At 40.3% G+C, this 27,856-nt stretch overlaps 2 protein-coding genes across 5 annotated transcripts in view; one reads left to right on the top strand and one right to left on the bottom strand.

Annotated features, from left to right (window-relative positions):
* SLC17A1 (solute carrier family 17 member 1) overlaps positions 1 to 27,856 on the bottom strand; it is a 76,958-nt gene continuing 49,102 nt past the window's right edge. For 2 of the 4 annotated variants that reach the window (XR_012025662.1, XM_072814322.1), the window contains one exon: positions 22,539 to 24,402. The gene's annotated coding sequence lies outside the window, so the exon portion shown is untranslated. Of the gene's footprint in view, positions 290 to 471; positions 567 to 20,522; positions 22,043 to 22,538; positions 24,403 to 27,856 lie in introns of those variants that run through there. The other 2 variants (XR_012025664.1, XR_012025663.1) reach the window with 2 other exon arrangements.
* Positions 17,009 to 26,990, top strand: SLC17A4 (solute carrier family 17 member 4). Its single transcript, XM_072814327.1, is given in 11 exon segments — positions 17,009 to 17,214; positions 18,199 to 18,432; positions 18,520 to 18,613; positions 18,765 to 18,845; positions 20,736 to 20,854; positions 20,977 to 20,990; positions 20,992 to 21,136; positions 23,274 to 23,406; positions 23,490 to 23,634; positions 24,480 to 24,570; positions 25,706 to 26,990. Coding segments are annotated over 11 exon segments (1,410 nt in total). The 5' UTR covers positions 17,009 to 17,079; the 3' UTR covers positions 25,925 to 26,990.

The raw sequence follows: 27,856 nt of genomic DNA, 5'->3' as shown, positions 1-27,856 counted from the left end.
TAGTGAAATAATAGTTTTATTGTCATTAATGTCAAGAACCTGTGAAAAACAGTTCTTGTCACCACCTTATGTCTTTGTTGTGGAATATTAGACAAAATGATTAAGTATGGCATTTAACCATGGCCAACGCTAAGACAATCATACTCTCCCATGATTTAACTGTATACCTAGTGTGGTAGTCAGCTTCTGAGATGGCAACGCTCCTTTGGCAATCAGGTTATAATAGATAATGCAGCTTCTTTTAGTCAGAAAGCATCAGAACATAGCAAATGTCTGATTCTCAGCAGCACTGCCAATATAAAGAGATACTTTCATTTATCACAACTTTTATTTTATATACTCACAGTACTCTAAAAACAATCCTTGATTTGAATGACAAAGGCATCCCAAAGTAGTCCACTGAGAATTATCACCAACAGAGGAACTCCTGATGCCCATGGCTGCAGAGGAGGAGAGTAGGAAGTGACCTACCTTGGCACCTCTGGCAGGTAGGGAGAACAGCCCACCCAATGGGGTCTTGAACAGCACTGGCCATGTTTTTTGGTTAGGGCATTTGTGGAGCTATCCTAGGGTAAGAGAGCAAAATACAGTTGTTTTTGGCATCATGATAACAACACAGTGTTTGAGAAAGAAAAATAAATATGTAGCCCATAGTGGCTGGGTGGGGAAACCTTATTTTAGGGCTTTTCTTTCAATGATGTAAGGACCTGGGCTTACATGGTGATGGGATTAGCAAGCAATGGAAGGAAGCATGTAAACTTTTAGTCTTAGCTCAATTGCCTCATGGCAGAGTACCCCACAAGGTGGTACAGGGAAGCCTGTTGCTGGGAATTAGACAGTTGCTATGTTCTGATGCTTTCTGACTAAAAGAAACTGTATTATCTATTACAACCTGATCACCAAAGGAGCATCACTGTCTTAGAAGCTGATTACCACACTAGGTGAGGTAGTACATGACCAGTACTGCCTTACCTCCAAGGCTGTATCATTTCTCCAAGTATATTCTAGTCAGGAGTAACCTTTCAAGGAATTTAGTATATATTAACATGGGGAAATATATAATAGGGGACTTATAATGCCTAACCATAATACTTCCTTTCAATTCATCACCAATAGTATTGAGAACCTAGAGCTGGTCCTTATTCCCATTTTATTCATTATTCTTCACCATAAAAATTAATTTTGCTCTGGCCTATGGCTCTTGAGACAGCAGTCAAGAGAATTATAGGACTGTTTTGTTCTGGGTAAATATTAGAACGTAACGTTATCTTGTAATTTTGATATATTGGTCATCAAGTCTGAGAGAGAATCTTATATTTAAATGGTCTCAGATTTACGTAAATAAAATGTACTTTCTTCCTATTGGAAAAAAAAGTAAAAGATAAGTGATTTGAAGAGAAGCCAAAGCAGAGAAAAAGCAAAACCCTACAAGTGGTTAAGAGGTATAATGAAATCACAGGTGACTAGTGTGATTACAGTTTACTACACTTGGTCCTACAGCTACAGTGAATATAAAATCACATAATATATGCCAAATTTCTGATATTTTTCCTTAATGAGATTTTATTTTTTGCTCTTTCAAAAAGAATCAATTTCATTAAAAATTTAAAATTTTTACTTAAAATACAGTTACATGACAATAGTTTCTCTGACATAATCTCATTTGAGAGGGCAGTGACTAGGGAGCAGAATGGTCGGGGCAAGAGTGATATCTAAGACCAGCAGGTACAAAACTTCTCAATTCTTTCAGAACTAACATTTGGGAAACCTCCATACTGTTTTCCAGAGTGGCTGCACCAGTCACATTTCCACCAACAGTGTTAGAGTTAAAAACAGAACTACCCCACCATCCAGAAATTGCACTACTAGGTATTTACCCAAAGAAAGTAAAATACTAATTTGAAGAGATACATGCCCCCTGAGGCCTATAGCAACATTATTGACAATAGCCAAATTATGTAAAGAGCCCAAATGTCCATTGACTGATGAATGGATAAAGAAGATGTGATAGATATAGATAATGGAATATTACTCAGCCATCAAAAAGAATGAAATCTTTCCGTTTGCAACAACATGTATGGAAGCTAGAGAGTATAATGCTAAGCAAAATAAGTTAGAGAAAGACAAATACCGTGTGATTTCACTCACATGTGGAATTTTAGAAACAAAACAAATGAGCATAGAGAAAAAAAAGAGAGGGCAAATGAAGAAACAGACTCTTAACTCTAGAGAACAAACTAATGGTTACCAGAGGGGAAGTGGGAGGGGGATGGGTGAGATAGGTGATGGGGATAAAGGAGTAAGTGCACCAGCTGTTATATGGAAGTGTTTAATCACTATATTGCATGTAGGTTAACTAACTGGAATTTCAATAAAAACTTGAAAAAAGTTTCTATATTTGGTAGAAGAATATTCATAAATTTTGGAGTTGTTTTACTTTAACATTGTTTCTGAAAGTGTTTGCTCATTGTTTTTCACATGAATGCTACAGTCCCTCAGAATACCCTACTTATCTTCACAAGTCATTTTATATCTTGAGTTGCACACAAATAAATCACTTATTTCATTGCCTTCCAAAACAATGTCATGAAGTCTGCTGTTCAATGAAGGGGGGCTATATTTTTGGATATGACTTTAATATTGACTTGATAAATTAGTCTATTTTTTTCCAGAAAACAAATTGTATATATATGTATAATGTATGAAATTTACTTGGAGATTTCAAGTAGTAAACCAAAAAATTATATTTAACCTAAAAATTCATGATCAAATATCTCCTTCCCAGTCCTCTTATTCACTTTTTATATGTTATTTTATTAACTATTTATTGTTAAATTTTAAAAACATAAATTAAAAAACCATAGATTTTAACAGGGCTTTTGCTTTCAAATCAAATGTAACATTTGTAAAAAAAAAAAAAACAACCAAAAAACCAAGACCCAAAAAGTGTTAAATTCAAAATTTGCTCAAAGGGCATCTGTGCCTAGTTATTACTTATTTCACTGAAAAAAGCACTTAGTAAAACAAGACTAGTAGTATTCATAACATATGGGCCAAATATATCTCAACCTGAAGTCCAATATGATGTTTGATGACAAAATATCATACTGTTTCCAGGAGAGATGGGCTGCAACACTAAATCTTTATATCACCATCACTATTTGATGACATTTTGTGATTTATTTAGAAATATTAATCAAGGAATTCTCTAGGTAGTTTACTTATTGCACAGTATATAAACATCTAAAAACAAAACAAAACAAAAATGACCATTTTAGCAAAGCAGTCAAAGACATTTCTATGAGAAAACAAACACAAAATACTCTTTTTTAACTATGAGGCTATGAGATAAAACAATGGAATCCACATACCCAACAAATTATCACATTTACCCAAAAGTTATGGAGATTTGGGGCACGTATAACAAAAATGTGTAGTAATGGGAAAAGTCTACAGCTTCTTAAGAAGATTAACCTAAGATTAGAAGAAATGACATCATTTGATAGCTAAGAATGATCACTTATGAAAGTCACTTGTTCTTTGAAGTAGGTGTTCTCTCTCCCTTTCTGTGTGTATGTGTATGTATTTCTGTGTGTATGTATCTCTGTGTGTGTGTGTGTGTGTGTGTGTGTGTGTTAGCTGTGGGGGTTTTTCCCTTCACAAAAAAGGTAGAAAAATTATGGAAAATATGAAAAGAAAATGGAATCACAGATGAATTACACAAAAACATATTTCATTTTTATTTATGTAGAAACATAATAGTATAGTCAACTTAATGAGGAACATGCTCAAAATTGGTCAATGCTGATCAATGTATTTCCTGCCTTAAAGATTAGATATCCACTCTGGGACTCTGGGATAACAGGAAATAATGAGCAAACTATGATCCAAATGGTTCAATATTCAATAATACAAAAAAAGACAAGTCTACAGCTATATCAGTCCATCCAGTCAGGAGAGAGAAACCACAAAGTGAACTGAATGAGCAAAGTTTAATATGAAGAATTATTAACTCAACAGCCTGGAGAAAGGAGAAGATGGCTAGTGAGAAAGAAGAGAACTCTAAGTCACAGAGCTTCGAGGAGCAGAGGAAAAGGCCCACTGCCACCCTTCAGGCTGAAAGGAAGTACTAGGGATGGAGATCCAGACCTCACCAGTGATGGGGCATGTGGAGCTCAGTGGACTGCAAAGAAGCTTCTGGAGCGTTGTACCTGCAGGACTGGCTGGAAATCCAGGCTCTGGGGTGTGAGGGAATGCTCCTCACTGGGAAGGGTCTGCTCGTGGCCTGCAGGCAGCTGTGCCCTGAGGGAGCCAGTTCAGAAGACAGGCAGCTACAGAGGTTCCACACCTCTCTGCAGAAGCCCAAGGTGGTCCTGGAGCTTGGGGAGCGGGCGTGGGCAGCCACACCCACTAAGCAAATGCTTCTCCTCCATAATGTCTCTCCAGTGTCCTTGTCTGATGCGGCTTCTGTGCCAGCTGACAAAGGTCTAACATTTAAGAAGGGCCAAGTCCATTCCCCAGAGCAGGCCAATGGTAACTGCAGCTGAAAGCAATAGAATCAATGACTGGTAGGGCTGGCTGGCCTCTCTGAGGAAAAATGTGAAGCTTCAGAGAGTTCCTGACAGCATCCCCAGGGGTCCCTATCTCCAATTCTTGCCACTGTGGCTCAGAAGGACCTGAGGAGGTGAGACAGGCAGTTCTACCCCAAGGCTTCTTTGTTGTTATTGTCCTGTCATCTTCCTGAGGTTGCACAGAGCTGAATATTAATTCAGTAGCTCAACGAAGCCAGAGGGAAATAGGCTTTTTCTATTTTTCTATTCTACTCCTGTGTAGAATACATGATGGTTCACAGATACTTAGCGGCCTTCCTTGGAGGAAGGATTGTACTTCTCTGCCATATGCTGTCCACCTGGATCATGTGACTTGCCTTGATCAATGTAATTTGAGCAGAAATAACAGGTTTAATTTCCAGCTGTACATTTTTCCACGTACTCTCTTTCTTCTGCCACCAGACTGGCAATATTTCAGATGGAGGCTGCCCATCAGCCTGGCCTCAGCATGAAGATAATGTGGAACAGAGATGCTGCCAGTCTGTGCTACACATGTAACATGGAGAATGAAATAAGACATCATGGACGAAGGTTCCACTTGTTAGCACAGCGTAACTGCACCTCTCTTAACCAACACGGAATTTAGTGCAGAGCATAGCCTAGGATGATTGAAAACAAAAACACGCATAACCAGTTTTTGGCATTGGCTTCAGGGATGGGATGGGGAAAAAGAAACTGTTATTAAGGTTTAATAGGACAGTTGTCCCTAATTTGCACTCGTGAAACATTTAGAAATTTTCTCTTATGATAATTTACAGGCAATTTCCCTATCAAGCCTATTATTTCTGGTGAAGTTTTTGGCAAAACAAATGCAAACTATGTGATTTGCTCCTGACTACGTTTGACAGAATTACAAAGAGGACAATCTGAAAAGCCATCAGCCAGTTTGCAAATGGGAATGAAAGAAACTGAGGGAGAAACTAAAAATTCTCAACTGCAACACTGAAAAGGTAAAATAGAGAAATTATTTAGGTAAGAAAGTCCTTTTTAAGCTTGGCCTTCTGCAACTACCAAATCAAGGTGTGACCATTTCAAAAAAATCCCTCAGTGGACCAAGATAATGTCCTGTAAATAACTTTAGTTGGCAAAATGGCCCAAGAAAATGAAACTAAGGTGATGGCTTTCCTATTGAAGTGTAATAGTGTAATATCCAAAATCGGGAGGTAGGAGGAGAAGAGAGGGTTAAAAGAAGGGGGGAGGGAAGGAGAGATTACATTGAGAATCACATGTCAAGAGGAGTTATGGGTATGGCTGTTGGCATGTGTAACTGATAAGTTTTGGAATACAGGTGAGGTTTGGGGGGATGAAGTCTGGGGCCAACAAGCAAGGAAGAATTCTTGAGACATCATAAAACCAATGGTGGTTTTATGAAAGCACAGGGACAGGACCTGCAGGCAGGAAGAGCTGCTGCCCCAAGTTTGTGAGGGGTGGCTGATTATATACCTTGGAGTTGGGGGAGGAAGAGAGGTTTTCTTTATTTTATTTTATTTTTATTTAAATTCGATTTGTCAACATATAGTATAACACCCAGTGCTCATCCCATCAAGTGCCCTCCTCAGTGCCCGTCACTCAGTTACCCCAACACCCCCCACCCTCACCCCCACCTCCCCTTCCACAGCCCTTTGTTTGTTTCCCAGAGTTAGGAGTCTCTCATGGTTTGTCTCCCTCTCTAATTTTTCCCACTCAGTTCCCCTCCGAAAAGAGAGGTTTTCAAGAGGCTCTTTTGTATGCTTAAGAGGACCTACAAGATACTGGGGTCCTTGTCATTGTCAAATTAAGGTTGTTTTTCCCTCTAGTAAAGCATTAACATTAAGATAGTTGGGAGTTTCCTTTTGGAAGTTAGGTTATTGATAAGAATGCTTTTTTTCTTGTAAATCACTAAAACATTTTGTAAACTGAGGGAGACTCATGTCTATAGGACTATAAACTCTATAAATTACCAATTTGTTCTTCCTTTCCCTTAGCTTTAGGGCAGCCAGGAGTGCCTGAGGAATTTCACAAACATCCCACCTAGGTGGGGTGGGTCGTTTATGGGGTGTAAGCTTCCGCTTTGTCCTCATCTAGCCTTCTGTTCCCTCATCAGAACCAAATATACAAGAAAACTGATTAACATTCTGAGTGATAGAATATCAAAGAGCTACCAATCTGGATAAAAAAGGCTTTAAAGGGGCTGTGAGTGATCATAGGTTAAAGTGTCACTTGAGGATCACTCATTTTTTTATTGTCAGAGGTGGGCCAAGAAATCTGCTCAGTCTATAAGGACTCTTCAAATATAGCCAAAGAGGATGACAGAAAAGGATGAACCAACCAGAGGGTAAAGCCAAGAGCCATGAAGAAAGATGTTTTGGGGGTACTGCTGTACCTCCCAGGTACAGAAGGATCATTAGGGACTATGTGCCATCTCTTGAAATAGCTACCTACGTGATTTCAGATTTCTTTGAACTAGCTACTACTGTGTGTTCACTCTGTTTGCAGTTGCCTTACCCATGTTCTAGCTTAGACAGTGGGTAGGTGTAGAGCAGAAGACATCTCGTTAATCTATGGGTTTCTGGAACAAGAAGCCACATTCTGATGGATGAGATAATATCAGAAGAATCTTGAACATCGGGGCAGCCCGGGTGGCTCAGTGGTTTAGCACCGCCTTCGGCCCAGGTTGTGATCCTGGGGACCTGGAATCAAGTCTCACGTCGGGCACCCTGCGTAGAGCCTGCTTCTCCCTCTGCCTGTGTCTCTGCCCCTCTCTCTGTGTGTCTCTCATGAATAAATAAATGAAATTTAAAAAAAAAAAAAAAGAATCTTGAGCATCAGGCCTGGCTGTCTGGTTAAATGAGACTTTTGAGTAGGCTGTCTTAGGAAGGAAGAAAGTATATTTTGTGTGCAGAAAGGAGAGTTCACTGAACACAGTTTAACAGAAGCCTGGACTGTGATAGGCTGTATTAGTTTTCAAAAATATTCCCTGGCCTTCCTTTGGAAAGGATTATATTTCTCTACCTTGGTTCTCCTGGGCTTGGCCACATGACTTGCTTTGTCCCATGAAATGTGAGTAGAACTGACATCCAGGCAAAACCTGTAAAACTTTTTTTAAGCCAGCACCCAGTTCACCATGATTTATTTTTAGTTCTGCCAGAGACAAGCCATGTTCCAGATAAAACCTCGTTCATAAAACTGAGTCCTAGAGTCAGGAAAACATGATGCACAGCTACAGCCAGCATACAATGGACATGAATCACCAACATCACATAAACTTTTGTTGTTATAAGTAACTGAGATTTTGGGGCCATTTCTTACCTCATCCCAATCCTGACTGATAAAATCTATCAGTTTATTGGCTTTATCCATATTCTTGCTATCTTATGGTCTTCCCACAGTGCTACACTTTCAGACCTTACACCTACAGTCAAAAGGAAAAAGGAAAAAAAGGAAAAAAAGACAAGGCATAGGCCTACTTTTTTTAATTGGTCAACAGCCAGAAATGTGTAATTCCAAGGAAAGCACAAAAATGAGGTTTTTGTTTTTATAGCCATTAATGGTAGAGACATCTAGGACATAGAAATTTAGAAACTTTACCTATGGTTTGTAATTTTTATAGTTTATTACAAGTAAAATAACGTAAGTAAAATTCTTTGCTCAAATCTGGTCTTCTTCTCTAACCTGTCTGCTACTATTCACTTTTCAGTGTTCTCAACTAACTGTTCCATGCATCCATCCTACCCAGGTTACAAATTTGCATTCATGTTTTTTGAACCTATTTCTTTAGATTTTTGTTTGGAGTTGCATTCTTCAACCTTTTTTCCCCTCTTAATAATCTTCTGGGATTACTATCCAAACATCATATTAGAGGTTTCTTGGAAAAAATATTTTCAAGTGTTTTACTTTTATTTTTATTTATTTATTTTTAAGATTTTTATTTATTTATTCATGAGAGACACAGAAAGAGAGAGGCAGAGACACAGACAGAAGGAGGAGAAGCAGGCCCCATGCAGGGAACTCAACTTGATCCTGGGACTCCAGGGCCAAAGGCAGGAGCTAAACCGCTGAGCCACCTGGGCTGCCCCATGTTTTACTTTTTAAATAACATCATGAGACATTTGAAATCAACTTGGGGATTTGGGCATTTTGGTAGAACTGTAAGTGTAAAGGCCCCAAGGCAGGAACGACTTTCAGGGGGAGGCAAAGGGAGAGTGGATGGAGTAGAGTCAGCAGGGAGCAGGGCCAAGTTGTGAAGTCTGGAAGCACCTTAAAGAGATGAAATTTGGTCCATTTTGTCCATTTTGTCCTAATTTCACTGAGAAGGCTTTGGAAGACTTTAAACCAGTAAGTAGTGGATTTACATATTTATGTAAATTATAATATATGTATTTACATTTTCAACATTCTACTGTGGGGAGATGAGCTGAAAGAGAGAGGACAAACAGTGGAGCCGGTAAGAGTCTACTTTATTTACCCCAGGGGCAGGTGATTGCATTAGGAATGGAGGAAATGAAAAGCAATGGGACTTGGGAAAAGGTCTGAAGGCAGAGCTGATAGAACATGCTGGTGGATTCAACACTCACTGAGGGAAAGACTAATTAGCAGACTAATTAATGAAGACTCCAAGGTTTGGGGCAATATTAACTGGTGAAATGGTGATGCCATCAGCCAAGATGGGGAGCCTGGGACAAGGGTAGTAATGGAGGGGGTTTAGGAGTCCTTCATGTGAAGACTGAGATGCCCCCTGGATACTCAAGGAAAGATGAGGGTGGCTGAAAGGCTGAAGAGCTGAAGTTCTGGCTCAGGAAGAAGTCAGAGGAAGAGCAGGTAAAGAAAAGAGACTGTAGGCTCACCTTGGGAGTGAGTCTGAATAAGGAAGAAATTCAAGGCCACAGTCCTGGGCATACCAACATGAGAAGTTACAGAAAACATGAGGACCTGCTAAAGGGATTCAGAAGGAGGACCCAATAAGGCATGAGGAAAATCAGGCCTGAATCATGGGTGACTATCAAGTGAAACAATCCAGGGAAGGAATGAGTGACAGAAAGCTGTCAGCCTTACCAGATAAAGCCTTGGAACTGGCCACCGGATTTACCAGAATGGGAGTCATTGATGGCTTTGCCAAGGGCCTCTTGTCTCAAGTAGGCTCAAGAAAGAACTGGAGCCAAGGGGATGGAACACAAGTATATGTGAGTCTTCTGAAATGTTCTGTTACGGAAGGGAGCAGAATCACAGGTTGTGAATTTTCCCAGAAAGCTCAATGGTCTTTGTCCAATAGCTATCATCAGAAAACCACAAAAGTCATTTGAGTCAACCAAAATGGATATTAAGTCTTTGCCCTGTGAAGAACCTACTTCTACTAAATGGTCCTGGTGGAGACAGGACTCAAAGGGGACATGACATACCCTACCCTAATGAGGAACATAGTGAACAGTATTGCAAACAGGGGATATGGGGTATCCGGATCCTACAAGCAGGAACACTGATTCTAGTGGGGAGATTAGGCAAGATGAAAAGTGACCTCAGTTGGCCATGGAACCTGAGGAAGGTCTAATGAGCTTGGTCTACCAGTCAATTAATAAAAGTTACAAATTAAACCACTCACCCAAAACAATCTTCCCATTAAGTAACATAAAGGCTAAAGGTTTTGAGGTAATCATTTACCTCCTGGAGCAATACAGGGCAATGCAGAAAATTCTGAAAAGTTTAAGGGAATCTACTGGAAAGGAATAAGGACCTCGCACTCTAACTCCCTCAGATTAGCTTTCAATCTTTCCCCTTAATATTCTGCTTTTGAGATGATGGAAATTGGTCTTTCTCTCATTTGCTCTCTTGGGATGGAGGTTGTGGGGTAGGGAAAAGAATTCTTCTTTCCTAAGATAATTCTGAAAAGTAAAGGAGGATATCACCTTATTCTAAAAGAAACAAAAGCCCCAGAACTCCAGAGAATAAAACTTCGGGGAATAAATTCATCCAAAAGAACAGTTTCAGAGCCGGAGTCCGAATTATCTGAAGCATGTGGAGGTGAACCAGCAATTTTAAACTATGCTTTTAAGGGTTAACATCACCCAAATATTGGGACCAGACTAGATACCTTTAGTTTAAGATTCTTTATTGGGCTTATTTTTGTGGGATGTAATAATAATAATAATAATAATAATAATAATAATAATAAAGCACTGACCACATCTGTGGTGAGACAATGAATACAAAAGCTGAATTCTGGGGCAAAGGAAGATTTTTATCAGGGCTAAAAGATCAAATTAACCAAAACAGATGAGACCTCTCCAGTGAATTTATGCATGGGGAAAAGCAAAACAAAATGCAATCCTGTGACTTTGGGAAGTAGTTACTGGGTGAAGAGTTTGGGGCAAAGGATTTTGATTTTGGAGTTATGAATATGAGCCGCCAGCTGCTTCCTATATGGAGGAAATGTTCAGTGCTGAGACCAGATATAAAAACATGGAGCTACTAATAGCTCAGCAAGGGAACCTTATAGAAGAGTCTCACTCCAGGGTGAACTAGTGAAGAGCAGAAGAGCAAGACAAGGGTTAATGCAAAGGGAATAAACACAGAATCAGTCTTGGCCAGGGAGTAGGACAGTAAATTGATAGAATGACTCATTCAATATCCTTGCAGGTTTGTTCCTCATTTACTTAGTCTGTAAGTAAATAGATAAAAATGAGGACTTTCAAATTTATATTTCTACCTGAGCCCCCTTGTCTCAAGCTACAGATTCATAGACACAATGCTTACCCGACCATCTTCCCTTCTGGGTCTAACAGTCATCTCAACACCAACTGCAGAATGAAACTCCCAGTTTTCTTCTGGAAACCTGCTTCCCTCCCACTTGCTTTCCCATCTCTGTGGAGTATAACACCATTTAGTCATTTGTACAAGCCATAAATCTAGAAGTCTCCAATAATCTCTCCCATTCTCTCATCCCCTACCCACCTCATTAGCAATTCTTATTGGCTTTCACTCCAAAACAGATCCTCAGTCTGGTCTGCATTTCCTTCTATATATTTGACCAGCATTACCAGATTAATGTATCTTAATTTTAAAACCAGAACTTGGGACAATGTAGATGAGAGCTGTCATTGTCTCAATGTGATTTTTTTCTTTTCATAATTTTCCATTCACTTATAAATACATAAATTACATAAGGTAATGTTATGCAGATGTATGTTTTACTTATTTTATTACCTTGGTACTTACTGTTCTACAACTTGCTTTTTTCTCTTTGTTAGATTTTTATTTTAATTCCAATTAGTTAACACACAGGGTTGTGTTAGTTTCAGGTGTACATTATAGTGATTCATCACTTTTATACAACACCCATTTTCATCACAAGTGCCCTCCTTAAGGCCCATCCCCTACCCATATCCCCTCTGGTGAATATCCTGTGTTCTCTAGAGTTAAAAGTCTGTTTCTTTCTCTCTCTCTGTTTTCCCTTTGTTTGCTTGTTTTGCTTCTTAAATTCCACATACAAATGAAATCATATGGTATTTCTCTTTCTCTGACTTATTTTACTTAACATTATATTCTCTAGCTCTATCCATGTTGTTACAAATGCAGGATTTCATTCTTTTTTATGGCTGAGTAATATTTCATTGATGGACAGGGGGCTACTTCCATATCTTGGCTCTTGTAAATAATGCTGCTATAAACATAGAGGTGCATGCATCCCTTTGAATTTACAACTTGCTTTTTTCACTTAATATGTCCTTTAAATCTTCAATACGTAGAAAGATTTTATTAGTTCTTTTTGATGACTATATAATATTCCAAAAATATATGTACTTTACTTTATTTAACTACTCAAACATTAATGGCTGCTAGTTAGCTGCTAATTTTTCACTTTTACAAATATTGCTACAAGGATTATCTTGGGACAAGCGTTTGTGTGCCTGTGCATGTTATTCCCTGGCAGATGCCATGAAGCAGCAGTACCAAGTGGAAAGATGCCCTGACTCCCCAAACAATAGCTTATTTCCCCCACATTTTTGTCTAACCTCGGGATAAGTCTTTTAAATATTTATGGAAGCATACAGGTAAGAAATAATAAGATCTTGTTCTTCTAATATCCATGTCTTTGATAGTAAGGCAGGGTGCATTTTGCCATGTCTATTCTTCATCTGTGTTTCTGTATTGTATTGTACTGATAGTTCCTACTCTTCACCTACTTTCTTATACTGTCTTTAAAAAAATTATTATTATCTTGAAGGTTAAAAAAACACTGCTTTCTTATCTGATATCATAATGTATTTACTTTCTATCCCTCCACCCCCGCCAATGACCTTTTATGGTATCTATCGTTACAGATAAGTTTCATGTATTTTGTATCCCGGAGGACCCTTATGATATGTCTAGGTATAGCTTTAACTTAATTTCTCTGGCTTCAGACTCACTGTGATTCCTGACTCTGAGAAATACTGTTTCACTTATTCTGGAAAAGTCCTTTTATTTCTTAAAGCATTAGCTCTCCTTGTTTCTATTCATTTTCTTTTCCCAAAAGTCATATTCAACATATACCAGACATTTTCACTCTATTTTCCAAGTCCCCTAACTTTGCTACCATAAGTCATTATCACTCTGAGCTTTACTCTGTATAATTTACTTAGTCTGTAAAACTTATTCTGTATAAATTACTTTATTCTGTGTAATTCTGTTGCAGCTTCTATTGTAATTATTCAGTCATTAGCTAGTTGTCTAATGACTAATGACTTAGTTTCTAATTTCAATGCCTAAATTTGCCTTTTGTATTTCAAGTAGTGACTTTTTTAAAGATTTTATTTATTTATTTATTCATGAAAGACACACAGAGAGAGAGGCAGAGACACAGGCAGAGGGAGAAGCAGGCTCCATGCAGGGAGCCCGATGTGGGATTCGATCCCCGGACTCCAGGATCACGCCCTTGGCCAAAAGCAGGTGCTAAACCACAGAGCTACCCAGGGATTCCCACAAGTAGTGTCTTTCTTAAATTTGCTTGTTCTTTTGGGTATCTTCTTACATTTTAGAGTCTAGCCTTTATTTCTTCTATTATTTTAAGCATGCTTATATAAGGCATTTATCAGTTTATCCTACTCTTGGAAGTTCTCAGAAAGTTGATCCTGCTACGTGTTGAGTCTGAGGACTTGCCTTGGATGGTTGCTTCTGTGAGTGTTTATAATTTTGGATCTGGAAGTCATATGAAGTGGAGCTTCATCTTCAGTAATTTTATGTGATCTGTGTTAAGGAAATTGGCTTGGGCCCAGTTCTTAGTTCAGTTTTTCACCTGAGAGAGAGTTCTCAGACAATGAAAATAGTGTGAACTGCCACCCCCAGGAGAGGCTCTTTCTTTGCAAATCAGAGCTCAGGATGATGTAAACTATCACTGTTTCCCAGTTGCAATGGACAGAGGAAACTCAGTTTTGAACCACTTTGAAGGTTCTGGCTCATAATAAGATCTCCATTATAATTGCCTTCTTAGCAGAGGTCTAAGACTTCATCTCTCATTCCCAGAGACCTAGATCTTAAGACCATGCATCACTGAAACTGATGTCTACTTCCCACCCCAGTCTCAAAGTCAACTGAAGTTTGTTCATACTGCAAAATTTTCATTACATCCATGGGGATAACTCTTACTATCTTTGAAGCTATATATTTAAAAAGATGTTTGCCATATTTTATGTGGTATATCTAGATGTTTTATAATACAGTTTTTCAGGTAATTTAAGAAATTGAAATCTTCCAGATGAAATTTCAAAGGAGATTGTCAAGTTTTAACATCCATCCAGTTGATACACGTATCTGTTGAGAGACATAGGAACACGGAACTGGAAAGGATACTACAGTCCATGAAGGCAATCTAGACCAGACCCTTCATTTCAGAGAAGCAGAGACTAAGACTCAGGGTAACTGTGAGTTACTTCCCCGGGCCACACAACTGGCTAGTGATAGAATCTGCACAACAAATGAGGTCTCCTGAACCCTAATTTAGCACTTTCCCCTTCAAATATTTCCCCCTAATTCTTAGAATTGGGGCAGTGTCATGTGTGATAAAGGACACTTGTCACCCTGTATTTGCTTTGGCATTCTTTTATTTCAGTAGGTGAATAGCAGTCTCTGGGAGAAGAGAACCAAAATGCCTATTAGAGCAGACGCCAAGGCAGTGGGAGATACTTCCAGTGATGGTAATCTAAACGTGGCTCAAGCGCGAATCTCTAGGAAAGGTAAAATCATGTACTGGTTACTTTCCTTTCGGTGATATATAGCATGATACTGCCACCTATTGCCAAGAATTCTATATAGCTATAAAGCATTGTTTTATGGAGAATTATTTCACTTCTTGCAGGAAACCTTGAAGGTATAAAGGACAAGTAGATATCAAGACATTATTTATAGATGAATGAAAAAATTCAGAGCAGATGCTAAGTAGAAAATATGGAAACCAGTCTTGGTTTTTCTGATTCTAAGTCTAGGAGCATCCAATTAGATCTCTCTGCTCATAAAGATCCAGACCTGCCTCAAAGAGAATAGGCTTTTCCTTTCTTTTCCATCATAAAAGTCATTTTTCCTCCTCCATGTTGTCTATATTACAACTTAGTGTTTTTCTATAATATATCATAAGAAAACCCGTTGAACACCTTATTTTCCTCTAAACTCTTAATGGTTCATAATTATGTGATTCATTAATTCTCTTACGGATACAGACTTTTCATAAGATAACACCTTTGAAAAGCAGAGCACTGACCAAGGTGGGTCAACACCTTGGTCAACCGCCTATTAAGAAGAGATCATTTTGGGATGCCTTGGTGGCTCAGTGGTTGAAGGTCTGCATTTGGCTTTGGTCATGATCCCAGGGTCCTGGGATTGAGTCCCGCATCGAGCTCTCCACAGGGAGCCTACTTCTCCCTCTGCCTGTCTCTGCCTCTTTCTGTGTCTCTCATGAATGAATAAATAAAATCTTTAAAAAAAAGATCATTTCAAGAATGTAAACACAGTCAAATATTATTCATAAGAATTATAATGAGCCTACATAAACATACTCAATAATCACCACAGCATCTTGAGATGGCTCTATTATTAACCCCATTTTACAGGTGGAAAACTGAGGCTTCAGAGACTCAGTAATTTGCCCAAGAACACACAGCTGTATGTAGAGCAGATCCAGGTGTCTGACTCTATGATTCAAATACATTTCATAAAGCTCATGCATTTATCTCAAAATAGTAAGAAACAGGACAGGATAGCTTCATACAATAAAAATGCAAGTCCCACCAACAAACATAAGTCCCAGCAGCACACTTAGTGGTGTGATGCAAGAAACCTGCTCAATGAATTCAGATATGGCAGGAGTGCCTGCTCCCATGGCTCTTATTTAACTGGTTATAGACTGCTAGTGAATAAATTCCCCAAGAGGATGAAATGTTACAAATGACAAGAATAATCATATATTGTTTTCCATTATTAGTACTTAACACCTGTATGTGGGTTTGGTTTTTTGGTCTAAACTCAAAGAAAGGAAATATGAAAATAATAGAGAAAGGACTCAGTTATAGAAACAATACAAAGTCTCTTAAGAAACTTGTGTGGACTCTAACTGAAGAGAACTAACTGTAAAATTCCAGCTTGGGCCAGAGAAAAAGACATGAATCCATAGGCAGCCCCGTATTCTTGGTTGAGAGAAGTCAACACTGTACACGTGGCAATTGCTCGCAATGTCATTTGCCGTATCTATAGGATATTGATCAAAACTCCAACGTAAATTCATGTGGATGGGGGAGGGGATAGTCTCAAGTGAATGCTGCCAGAGTTAAACCAAAGGTGAGGGTCTGTCATAACAACAGGAGACAGTGCTGGCCATTTTATCTGCATGTGCTTCCTTGCAGGAGCCAGGAAACCCCAGGCCCCTCATGGATCACGCAAATTTCGTGCGAGCCCAGATTACAGTATTGAGATGAAGTTGAAATGCTTCTGAAGTCTGATCTAGCCTACCTTTCAAGTCTTGTCTCCTCCCAGCCTGCTAATCTGCCGAGTTCCTGGGTAATAGACTGGGGCCCTTTGGAGTCATTTCTAACAACTCCTCTCTCTTATTATCCATTCCCATCAACCACCAGCTCCAGCCATTTCTCTGTCCAATTTTACTTTTTTTTCCACTCCCACTGTCATGAGCTCATCCCAGAGTCCTGCCTGGAAAACTTTCCTAGTACTTGCTCTGGCCAGTTCCACACCTTCTTCAAGTCTTCACTTAAGTAATGATTCTGAGGAAGTTACTGACCCCCTCACCTCCTAGGGGGACAGGTGTCCACTAGATATTTGCAAAGCAACATCTGCTGTCTCTCTATTTCTGCTCCACAGATTGCAGTCTTCTCCCTCTTCCAGACTTAGGAAAGGTGGGAGAAAAGCACCCCAGTTATGAGACTTCCTGTGCCCCTTTATCTCAGGCTTTTGTTTGGTCCGACATGGGCTGGCCCTCATTGTGCATCTCTGCAATTTTTTTATTCTCTCACAACAAATGAATCTGAGCATTGCCATGCCAGCTACGGTGAACAACACAACCCTGCTTGGCCCACTCAATGCCTCCATGGAAAGGCCTTCCACAGACTCCCAGGACAGCTGGAATGAAACTCTATAGGAATTCAAGGGAGTGGTAAGTTTATTTATTTATTTCATTTTTTAAAGATTTTATTTATTCATGAGAGAAACAGAGAGAGAGAGAGAGAGGCAGAGACACAGGCAGAAGCAGAAGCAGGCTCCATGCAGGGAGCCCGACGTGGGACTCGATCCCGGGTCTCCAGGATCAGGTCCTGGGCTGAAGGTGGCACTAAACCGCTGAGCCACCCAGGCTGCCCAGCGCTAGAGGCCATTAAGCGTTTTTATTTATTTATTTATTTATTTATTTATTTATTTATTTATTTATTCATAGAGACACAGAGAGAGAGAGAGAGGCAGAGGCACAGGCAGAGGCAGAAGCAGGCTCCATGCAGGGAGCCCGACGTGGGACTCGATCCCCGGTCTCCAGGATCAGGTCCTGGGCTAAAGGCGGCACTAAACCGCTGAGCTACCTGGGCTGCCCAGCAGTGGTAAGTTTAATGAGACTCCAGACCCCTTCTCTGACTCAGATGGTTTGATCTAAAGGGTTATTAAGAGTCAACTATGTTCAATGAACTATCATACATGAAATCATTATATGTAGCTAAGATTCTATCTCTATTTAGTGTCTACGAGTGTAACCAGGACTAAGTTAGCATGCAAGACACCATTTTAATCTTTAGTGGACATACATTCTTGCCCTACAAGTATGAAAATCACAAAATAAGTTTCACGGTGTTTACTTTTACTGTCTTCCTTCACATATTTTTTTTGAAGTTACCTTGCCTATAATGCTTTCTTCTTTATAGCCCTTCTTTCTTTATGGGATCGTACCTCTTCATTCGTCAGTTAATTGTAGAACCAGGGAAACTGCACAAAAGGAAAGAGTGTGTTGGGCATATGCTGGGGGTTTTTAATGAAATTGGTAGCCTGGAGGAACTGGACAGGAGTAGAAGGAAAGAGAACTTGCCTCTCTAGGTTACATAATAAAAACTGTTAACTCTCTGGCCAAAGATAAACAGTGAGATTCTCTGTCATCCAGGCTCCTACATGTGACTGGAGTCCTGAAGTCCAAGGGATCATTCTCAGCTCCATCAACTATGTCTCAATCTTGGCTCAAATTCCTACTGGGTATATAGCTGGAATTTTTGAAGCTAAGTATTTGGTTGGTGTTGGCCTGCTTCTTTCCTCCATCTTGACCTTCTTCATTCCACTGGCAGCTGATGCAGGAGTGGCCTTGCTCATGGTCCTTCAGATAGTTCAAGGAATAGCTCAGGTACTAAAATGCTTTCTGAGTATGACTTCCACATGACCTCAGATAACTAAGAATGGAACTCTTTTTTTTTTTTTTCTTTTTTTCCAGGTTATGGTATTGACAAGCCAGTATTAAATTTGGGTCAAATGGGCTCCCCCACTAGAAAAGAATCAACTCATCCGCATTGCTGTATCAGGTAATTGAAACTAAATTGTTAGCTCATATGTACTGTCCAAGAGTACTCTGCAATGGCCTATCAACAGAAGCAAGAACTTACACTCCTTACCCTGTCTCTTTGCTCTAAAGCACTACCCTGACTCACCCAAAACATCCTTTCTTCTGTTTACGGGATGTGTTGGGATCCTTCAATACTTGGCTTGGCGGCGGTTTCCTCTGCCAGACCAAAGGGTGACCTTCTATCTTCTATATCTCTGGTGAGTTTGGGCTTCTCAAATCTTAGGATTTTATGACAGAAAATGCTGGGTATGATTTTTGTGATGCAGGTCATCTATGGTTAACCAAATCCTACAGATATGAATATTTACATAAAGTTGTTAATGTTCAGAGCTAATCATGTTGTAGATCTTGCAAAATGACATTTAAATCTCAGCAGCCTGAAAGTGTAGCTAGAATAACCTAATAGCTTTAAAGGCATCATAACATGCTGTCCTGCTTCTAAATTGGACACACAATGAGCCCCATAGGGATTTCTTTCTTTCTTAAGATGTTGAAAACACTCATTCAGAGAGGGTGACAAAACATGAGAGACTCCTAACTCTGGAAAATGAACAAGGGGTAATGGAAGGGGAGGTGGGTGGGAGGAATAGGGTGACTGGGTGACAGGCACTGAGGGGGGCACTTGATAGGATGAGCACTGGGTGTTATACTATATGTTGGCAAATCTAACTCCAATAAAAAATACTAAAAAAAATAAAACAAAATCAAATATCCAAGGATGGATATATATTTTTAAAAAGATGTTGAAAACAGTATCTTGGTGGATGATATTTTTAGTTAGGCTTATTTACTTCATTTTTTAAAATTCTCCTATTATTATTGCAACCAGAAAATTGTGAGACTGTGACCTAATCATAAAATGCTGATCGACGCAGAGGGAATCAACTAGAAGAACCTGCAAGACAGGGCAGATGGTGTGAGGCTCAAGAAGGCCAGAATGCACTGAGAAATGCTGTGGAAGGTCCCAAAGACACATGGAGTGTTCCAGAAGCAATATTCTACTACTTCACAATTTTGCCTTTATCCAGCCCTTGTTGGGATCTGCCCAGTTGCTTGCAGCTAATGTTTATATTAGAAGTTTTTTTTTTAAGATTTTTGTTTGTTTGTTTGTTTGTTTGTTTATCCATGAGAGACACACAGAGAGAGGCAGAGACATATGCAGAGGGGGAAGCAGGCTTCCTCAGGGAAGCCTGATGCAGGACCAAATCCCAAGACCCTGGGATCATGACCTAAGCCCAAGGCAGACGCTCAACCACTTAGCTACCCAGGTGCCCCAGGTATTTGAGTTTTAAAACATTCTCTGAAATCCCATTTGCAAACCATGTGATTTCAGTAGGATCAGGGAGCACCACTGGTGCTTCCATTAGAGGATAATATTCTTGTATCAAGGGTTCCTGTAATATCAGGTCAATATATTTACTAGGAAAAAAAACGTGTGAAGACTGATTGCTTTAGCATGGCAACCTGCGAAGGCTTTGTCAAGGAACCTTCGAAGGGCAGGTTACAAAAGTTATTCAAGCAATGAGAGAGGCTTACTCTGCTCATGGTTTTCAGAAATATAAGCAGTATCTACAAAGAAGGAACTCAGTAAAGTATTTATTGACATACTTTACCCTTGATGTACAACAGTGGTAATTTTCATATTTATTCCTCCCTACTTGATTTTAATTTCCTTGAGGGCAAAATTGTATCTTTGTATTCTTAATGCTCTTAAAATCTATCAAGTTGCCTGGTACACGGTAGTTCTATACTCTATGGTAGCTCTTCACTCTGTTTTTGCGAAGGAATGTATAAAGGACAAGCTAGCAAGTATAAAGAGCTTTTAAGGTTTTCTTAAGATTCTAAAAAAAGACAATTTTAAGATGAATTTTTTTTTTAAAGATGAATTTTATTTCTGCTCAATACTGATAACATTGGGTTGTCCAATATAAGTGGCTGGGAAGCACCCCCTGCCAATGATAGGGCCGCAGTATGGATACAGGTAGGAGTGGAATATTAGGGTCAGTCATTCTATCAACCACAGGAATCACCTCAGTGCAGTCAACTAAAACAACTCCTATCAAGGGCTAACTGGATCCTCTTCCTAGGTGGAATTGGCTGTGCCTGTTTTGTTCTCTGGTTTCCTCTTGTTTATAATGACCCCATAGATCATCTATCTATCAGTACCGGTGAGAAGGAATATATCATGTATTCACTGGATCAACAGGTACATTTGATGAACTTATCTGCCATTTCCCTCGTCTGCCCAGGTGTCTCAGGGGTGAAGAGGGCATTAGAGCAAAGCTCTTGTCTTCCGATGGAGGGATATTGATATCTGCTTTCTTCCAGGACTGTTCACAGGCGGTCTCTTCCCGTAAAGGCTATGATCAAATCCCTACCACTTTGGGGCATTTTAGTCTTTTATTTCAGTGAATATTGGATTTTTTATTTTTTCATAGCATATATGCCAACATACATTAGCTCTGTACTTTAAGCTAACCTCAGAGATGTAAGTATAGAGAAAGTCTATCCTGTCTTTCTGTTTAGATGCTTCATTATATAATCCTCTGTCTCACTTTGGGCCACAAAATCAGGGGATTAGGTCCAGGATCTTCATGCAGGAAATGCAAATTGGTTGCATGAATTCTGATTCATCTCACTGTGACCCACAGCTTATTGGGGAAGACTGGTGTGGTTCTAGGTAAGTGTGACATTCACAGAATGTCCTATTTTTTAAGAGACCTACACAAACTTTTATGTTCAATCCAATCAACATTTGTAAACAAGATATTCTGCTGGCAGCATAAACAATACAGCATTAACAAAACAAGTTCTGCCTTCGAGAGAAGAGAAGCACAAACAACAAGCTGAAAACGAGATGATTAGTAGACATCAAGTCCCAAATAGGACTGCTACCAAAATCTTGCAGATAATGTTCTTCTACATTTTTTTAAAATTCAGGTATGACACATACAGAGAAAAGTGCATGTATGTGTACAGCTCTCTGATTTTTCACAAAATGAACATATGCTCTGACTGGCAGAAAGGACAATGCCCACAAGATGGAGGTCTTAAAAATGGCAACGAGCTTATCAGATTTTGTAGCCTATTAGTAGCAGCTTCCAAGGTTATTGAATTGCTGTTTACATTCTTGTGTTTTGTATTCAAAAAGCAGTGTTATCGTGTTAACTGGGCTCCTCTGGTTGAAAACATGCTAACTGGCCAACAGAGAGCTGACTTTCTGAGCTGAAGTCCCGGTGCATGCATGCAAGCAGGCTGGAGGTACAGAGATCAGAAAGCCCACGGGCTGAGTGGCTAAGGGTCTTCACAAAAGGAGATCCAGAAGCAGGCAATGAAACCAGAAACTCCGGTGAAGCCATCAGGGTACATGAGGCCCAGACGTGCCCGAGGCCAGCTGTTGGGAATGACTGGAAAGATCAGTTGAGACCAGACAGTAGGCTTTCCCAGCCTGGGAAGTCAGACTCCCATTGCTCTCAGGATGGTTTCTCCCTAAGTCACAGAACCTTTTTTTGGTTTATGCATCCATAATATAAACAGTTGGGACAAGGCGACAGTTAAGCCTTTCCGTTTGGGGGTTATACACAATAAAGGACAGCATTCTTTTCCTCACCTTTTCTGTAATAGTACCATAATACAGAAGGTGAAGGGATCAAAACAGGGCTCAATATTTTAAAAAGTATATAGAGAGGTAGGAGTGAAAACATCTTATTCCCATTCCTGTCCTCAGTCTGCTCTGTTCTCTCAGCCCCTCCCAGCCACAGATAACTCTTTCTTATTCATTCCTTATATATTCTTCCACTGTTTCTTTATGAGGATGCAAGCATACATGAATGTATCTTGTTATTTTCTCACTTTTTTTTTTACACAAAACATTATTGTTATTTTCTCACTTGTTTTTTTTTTTTTTTTTTACACAAAACATTATGTGCTGTATATGCTGCTATTCTTTGTATACTACACCATGGTGATCTTTCCAGTCAGCACATGGGAACCTTACTGAGAGACATTTGGGTTGTTTCCCATCTTTGAGTGATGCTGCAGTGAAAACCGTGCTCATTTGCCATACATCTGTGCAACTGTTTCTATATATCTGAGATAAGGGTTAAATGCAGTATAAACTTCTAGATCTATTATCAAATTGCTCTCCACAGGGCACTGATAGTATCTACAAGTACCCAGTTTCTCATAGCATCCCTGCAGATCAGGTCAAAAATCTGTGGGATTTTTGCCAGTTGGAGCCATGAAAAAGTAGGCTTTTTTACTATGAGGTTGGATACCTTTTATATATTCAGGAACCACTTATTTTCCTTTTTTTGTAAATTGTCCATATCTTTTGCCTATTTTTCTACTGAATTTGATCTTTTAAAAATCTATTTCCAGATGATCTTTACATATAAAGAGAACATTAGTCTTTTTTTTTTTTTGGCAAATTGAACTATATATTGAAAAACTATAGTTTTTCTCAGACACTAAAATTGTGTTGGCTCATTCCAGTAATATGAAATTTGTATTAAAGGAGATAGGTATATAAAGAAAAACTATACACATAGATAAGCCACCCAAGGATCAATCTATGTCGTGATGTGGGCAGTGAGGTATGCACCTTACTAATCTCTGGTCCTCAGAGTAGAATCCTGTCAGTCCTGCTGATAAGTATTGCCTTCATCAGCACTATCCTTGGAGGTCTACTGGCAGATTTTCTTCTCTCCAGAAAAATTCTCAGACTCATGACCATCAGGAAGTTCTCCACTGCCATAGGTAAGCACTGAGGTGTATCCTAGGATGGATGTGGGAAGTTCAGGGAGGTTTTTATTCACTCTGTGTTTGCCCTCCTGCTCTAGGGGTTGTCGTCCCATCTGTGGTTCTCGTGTCCCTGCATTGGGTCAGATCCAACCTCAGCACCAGTATGGTCTCCTTGGCCCTATCTTCTACCACCACTTTCTGCTATGCAGGAGCCCTCATTAACTTCTTGGATATTGTTCCTCGGTAGGATCCCCTTTGCTTCATCCTCACAGAAGCTCAGCTCAAGTCTAACAGCCCTAAACTTGCTCTGATGCACCAGTTACATGTAAAGGATACGTGCCAGGGGTTACAGGACATATCAGCACCAGTCCTATATCCAAATAATTCCTGGAAGGAGCCCAAAACTAGTCTACTACTGTGAACTGAGTTTTTTAGGTGAAAACGAGGATATAGTGGCTATGCTCATAGCTTAACCAGGGACAGGAGACAGCTCACACCAATATCTCTATTGGAGGATGCAGCAGTCACATGGGGCTAGGTCACTGAAAGATCCATAATACCCCATGGTGCCAGCACACAGAAGGCTTTAATAAAGGGAAAGCTTTACTAACAGGATAGCAAGAGAAACGCTGACCTTTGGCAGAGGTAGTATCAAAGATGCCTGGGACTTCCAAACACAGCTCACAGGATCCTTTCAGTCAGTAGAACACATTCTATCTTCAGATAACCAACCACAGTGACCCATGGAAGATGTCTTGGCCTCAGGGGAGCCAACATCTCATCCAGTGAGGAGTCTTGTTTTTGCCCAAAGAAAAGGTTGCAAGAGCAGGTTCCATAGCAGAAACTAAGAGAACATAACCTAGATGCAAACCATCAATTTGTATATTTTGTATAAATGATGTTGACTAGTACAGGTTACCTTTGGGAGTCTCAGACCATCCCACAGGACTATACTAATCACTAGTCAGCACGTTTCACTCAGGCTTAACCAAGGGTCAGCTCCAGGCATTCCTAGAGACAAGCAGAGAGTTGCCACAAGTAAGCTGAGAAGAACAGTTTGCTTCCACTGTAATAATCTTTTGTCTCAGGTACACCGGCTTTCTCAGGGGCATGTCACAAGACTTTGGTCACCTATCGGGAGCCATTTCTTCTGCTGTTGCTGGATTTTTAATTAATCAGGTGAGGTCAAATGCTCTGATAAAAATATTTGTAAGAGAAACCTATAGGGGTCATTCAGGAGAAGTTAGTCTGAAGATGTTTTTTTTTTTTTCCCTCATCAATGTGGCTCAACTTGAAATTCGAGAGTCCTGAGCATCCTTAAGATATCACCCTCAGCTCAGCTCCTGTAGGACAATTACCACATTTAGGGTATGGAACGACGATGAGCACTCAGTTTTATGAGTTTAGGCTTGAAGAGTTTTTATTTTTTATTTTTAAAAATTTTTAAAAGATTTTATTTACTTATTCATGAGAGACGCAGAGAGAGGCAGAGGGAGAAGCAGGCTCCATACAGGGAGCCCGACATGGGACTTGATCCTGGGACTCCAGGATCACAGCCTGGATTGAAGCTTGCCCTAAAATGAGTCACCCGGGCTGCCCCATTGAAGAGTTTTTAGAAGAGAAGTTTTTCCTGCTAATCATCAACATTTCTAGCAATATTCATGTCATTTCTTGCGAAGTAAGAGAGGCCAAACATTCTGGTTTGCCGGTGATTGAGGGGTTTCCCTTCCAGCCGCTGACTAGCACACTGTCAGAAAATGGCTTTTAATATCGATATTCTCAAACTGAATTTGTTTCCCTTGTCATTCCTTCCTTCATCCATTCATTAATTCAACATTAGATTGTGCCAGGCACTGTTGAAGTGCATAAAACAAACAGGAGTCCCTGCCCTGGTGAAGTTTATATTGTAGGAAAGAAACTGATGGAAAACTAATGAAATCAGTGAAATATGCAGTAAATGGAATGGTGGCATAGTGCTAAGAAAAGAATAAAGCAGGAAAGAAGAGGGTACATAAGAGGGAGTGGGAGTTCAATTTTAAATAGGGTGGTCCCGGAAGGTCTCAATGGAAACATAACATTTGAGTATGGACTGGAAGCCAACACGGGAGTGAGACAAATGGTTATCAGGCGGAGGACTATTCCAGCAAAAGGAAAGGCCAGGGCACAGGAAATGACCTGCATATTCCAGGGACAACCAGGAAGCGCACAGAGGCTGAGCAGAACAGGGCTGGGGGCAGGACAAACGCCAGGACCTTTCCGAACAGAAGGGCAAGAGCCAGGAGGTCACTAACAATTTGTAATTTCCGGCTTCCAGGATTCAGAGTCAGGCTGGAGGAATGTCTTCTTGACTTCAGCTTCTATTTACGTGTTGGGCCTGGTCTTCTACATCATCTTCGGCAGAGCAGAGGTCCAGGACTGGGCTACAGGGCAGACACTCAGTTCTGAGCAAACCCGATGCCTTCCATTCTCATGCTCAGCCATGCACCGTTTGCCCTCATGGACATTCCCTCTTAGTACCTGCTTCACTGGATAGCCATTTAATTTGAAGACGCTTTGTTTCTAATATCTTCTGAGAGAGCTTGGCTGCATAATCCTGAAGGTTCTGCCTGCAGATTTTGCAATGGTGGGTGGCAGCTGGGGAAGCCTAGTTACTCAACTGAGGGCTCCTGAAAGCACAAGTGTGTCTGAATTTTTATGTGTTCCCCACTCTGCCCACTATTATTGTGACTTCATAAGAAACACATATTTGGTCTCTGCCCCCACTTTCTGGCACAGAGCTCCAGAATTTAAGATAAGTGAAATTTCAGATTTCTTGAGTGAGAGATGATAGGAGCACCTTTTGTCATAATATTTGGACTTGGTCCCTGGTTCCCGACACAAGCGCTTCTAAGACCCTTGGAATTTCTGGAGTGACGAGAGTGCCTTCCGTAGTATTCTATTGGGATGACTGGTGGCTGGGGACCCACCCACAACTTTAGGAGGGGTGCTGGTCAGCAGAAACACCAAGGCATGATTAGAAAGTTGGAACTTCTAGCTCCACCATCCCACCTACAGGGAGGAATGAGGGCTAGAGATTGAGTCATTCATCAATTGCCACTTAACTAAATCATGCCTATGCAATAAAGCCTCTATAAAACTTTAAATGATATGGTTCCAAGAGCTTCTGACTTGATGAGCATCAGGAGGTGCTGGGACAGTGGTGACCTGGAGAGGACAGGGAAGCTCTGTGTTCCTCCCAATATTCCTTGCCCTAGGCATATTTTCCCTTTGCTTATGATGTAGTAACAGTAAGCAAACTGTTTTCTTGAGTTCTGTGAATCATTCTAGCAAATTACCAAATGTGAGGGGGGTGGGGTCATGGGAACCCACAACTTTGAAACTAAGTCAAACAGAAGTAGGGGTACCTCAGGCACCCATGACTTTAATTGGTGTCTGAAGGGGCACCTGGGTGGCTCATTCAGTTGGTCGTCTACCTTCAGCTCAGATCCTGATCTCAGAAGTCCTGGGATTGAGCCCTGTATCGAGCTCACTGCTCAGTGGGGAGTCTGCTTCTCCCTCTCCCTCTGCCCACATGTGCTCTCTTCCTCTCTCTATCTCTCAGAAATAAATAAAATCTTTAAAAAAATAATAATTGGTTTTCTGAATTTGGGGGCAGCCTTGTAGACTGACTCCTCAACCTGTGGGAGCTGCACTAATTCCAGGTAGTTAGTGTCAGAATTGATTTCTATTATAGGTCACACAGCTGGTGCCCACAGAGAATGAGAAAACTGCTTAGTGTGGAAAATCTACACATTTGCCATCAGAAGTGTTGAGTACAGAAAGCATTTTCTTTCAGTTATCCTGGTAAAAGCATCAGGGACCAGAGGACAATTTCTTACCAAAGCAAAAAAAGGAAGCTGGAACCAGAGAATCACAAGAGGAATTGTGTCCAAACATCCAGAAGATGAACCCTGAGAGCTATCTTCAAAAGAAAGCCCCCCAAAATGGAAGTCGTAGTGTATACACAATCCAGTGACCCAGGCCAGGAGGTCAGAGCAAGTCAAGGTGCTCTCACATCAAGTGATGCGGGAAAATGAGACCATTCTGAGGTGTGGCAAAAGTAAGATGCCCCAGGGTAAAATACCAAGGAGGAAAAGACAATTAAGACTGAATCCATCATGTGTAGAGAAATGCACAGGCTTGCAGCTAATGCCAGTGGGGTAGGAAACTTCGACCATTTCAGGTAACTTGCTTTCTGTAGATGCTGGCATTGGAACCAGAGCTGCCTCTATCACTGCCTCTATCATGTAGCGCTCAGGCATCCCTGAGACTCCACTTTTCACAACTCCTTCTCTCTGGCCATCTTGACTCTGCCCCGCATCTGGTTTGTGAATCCATATAGATCCCTTGCACTTTACTGAACAGACATTGTCCAGCATTCTTTCTATGCCCTTGAACATCTGTCCAAGCTGCCACACCTCCCCCG

Source organism: Canis lupus, chromosome 37 (genome assembly GCF_048164855.1).
Source record: "Canis lupus baileyi chromosome 37, mCanLup2.hap1, whole genome shotgun sequence".
Taxonomy (NCBI): Eukaryota; Metazoa; Chordata; class Mammalia; order Carnivora; family Canidae; genus Canis; species Canis lupus.
This window is presented reverse-complemented; position numbering and strand designations above follow the sequence as displayed.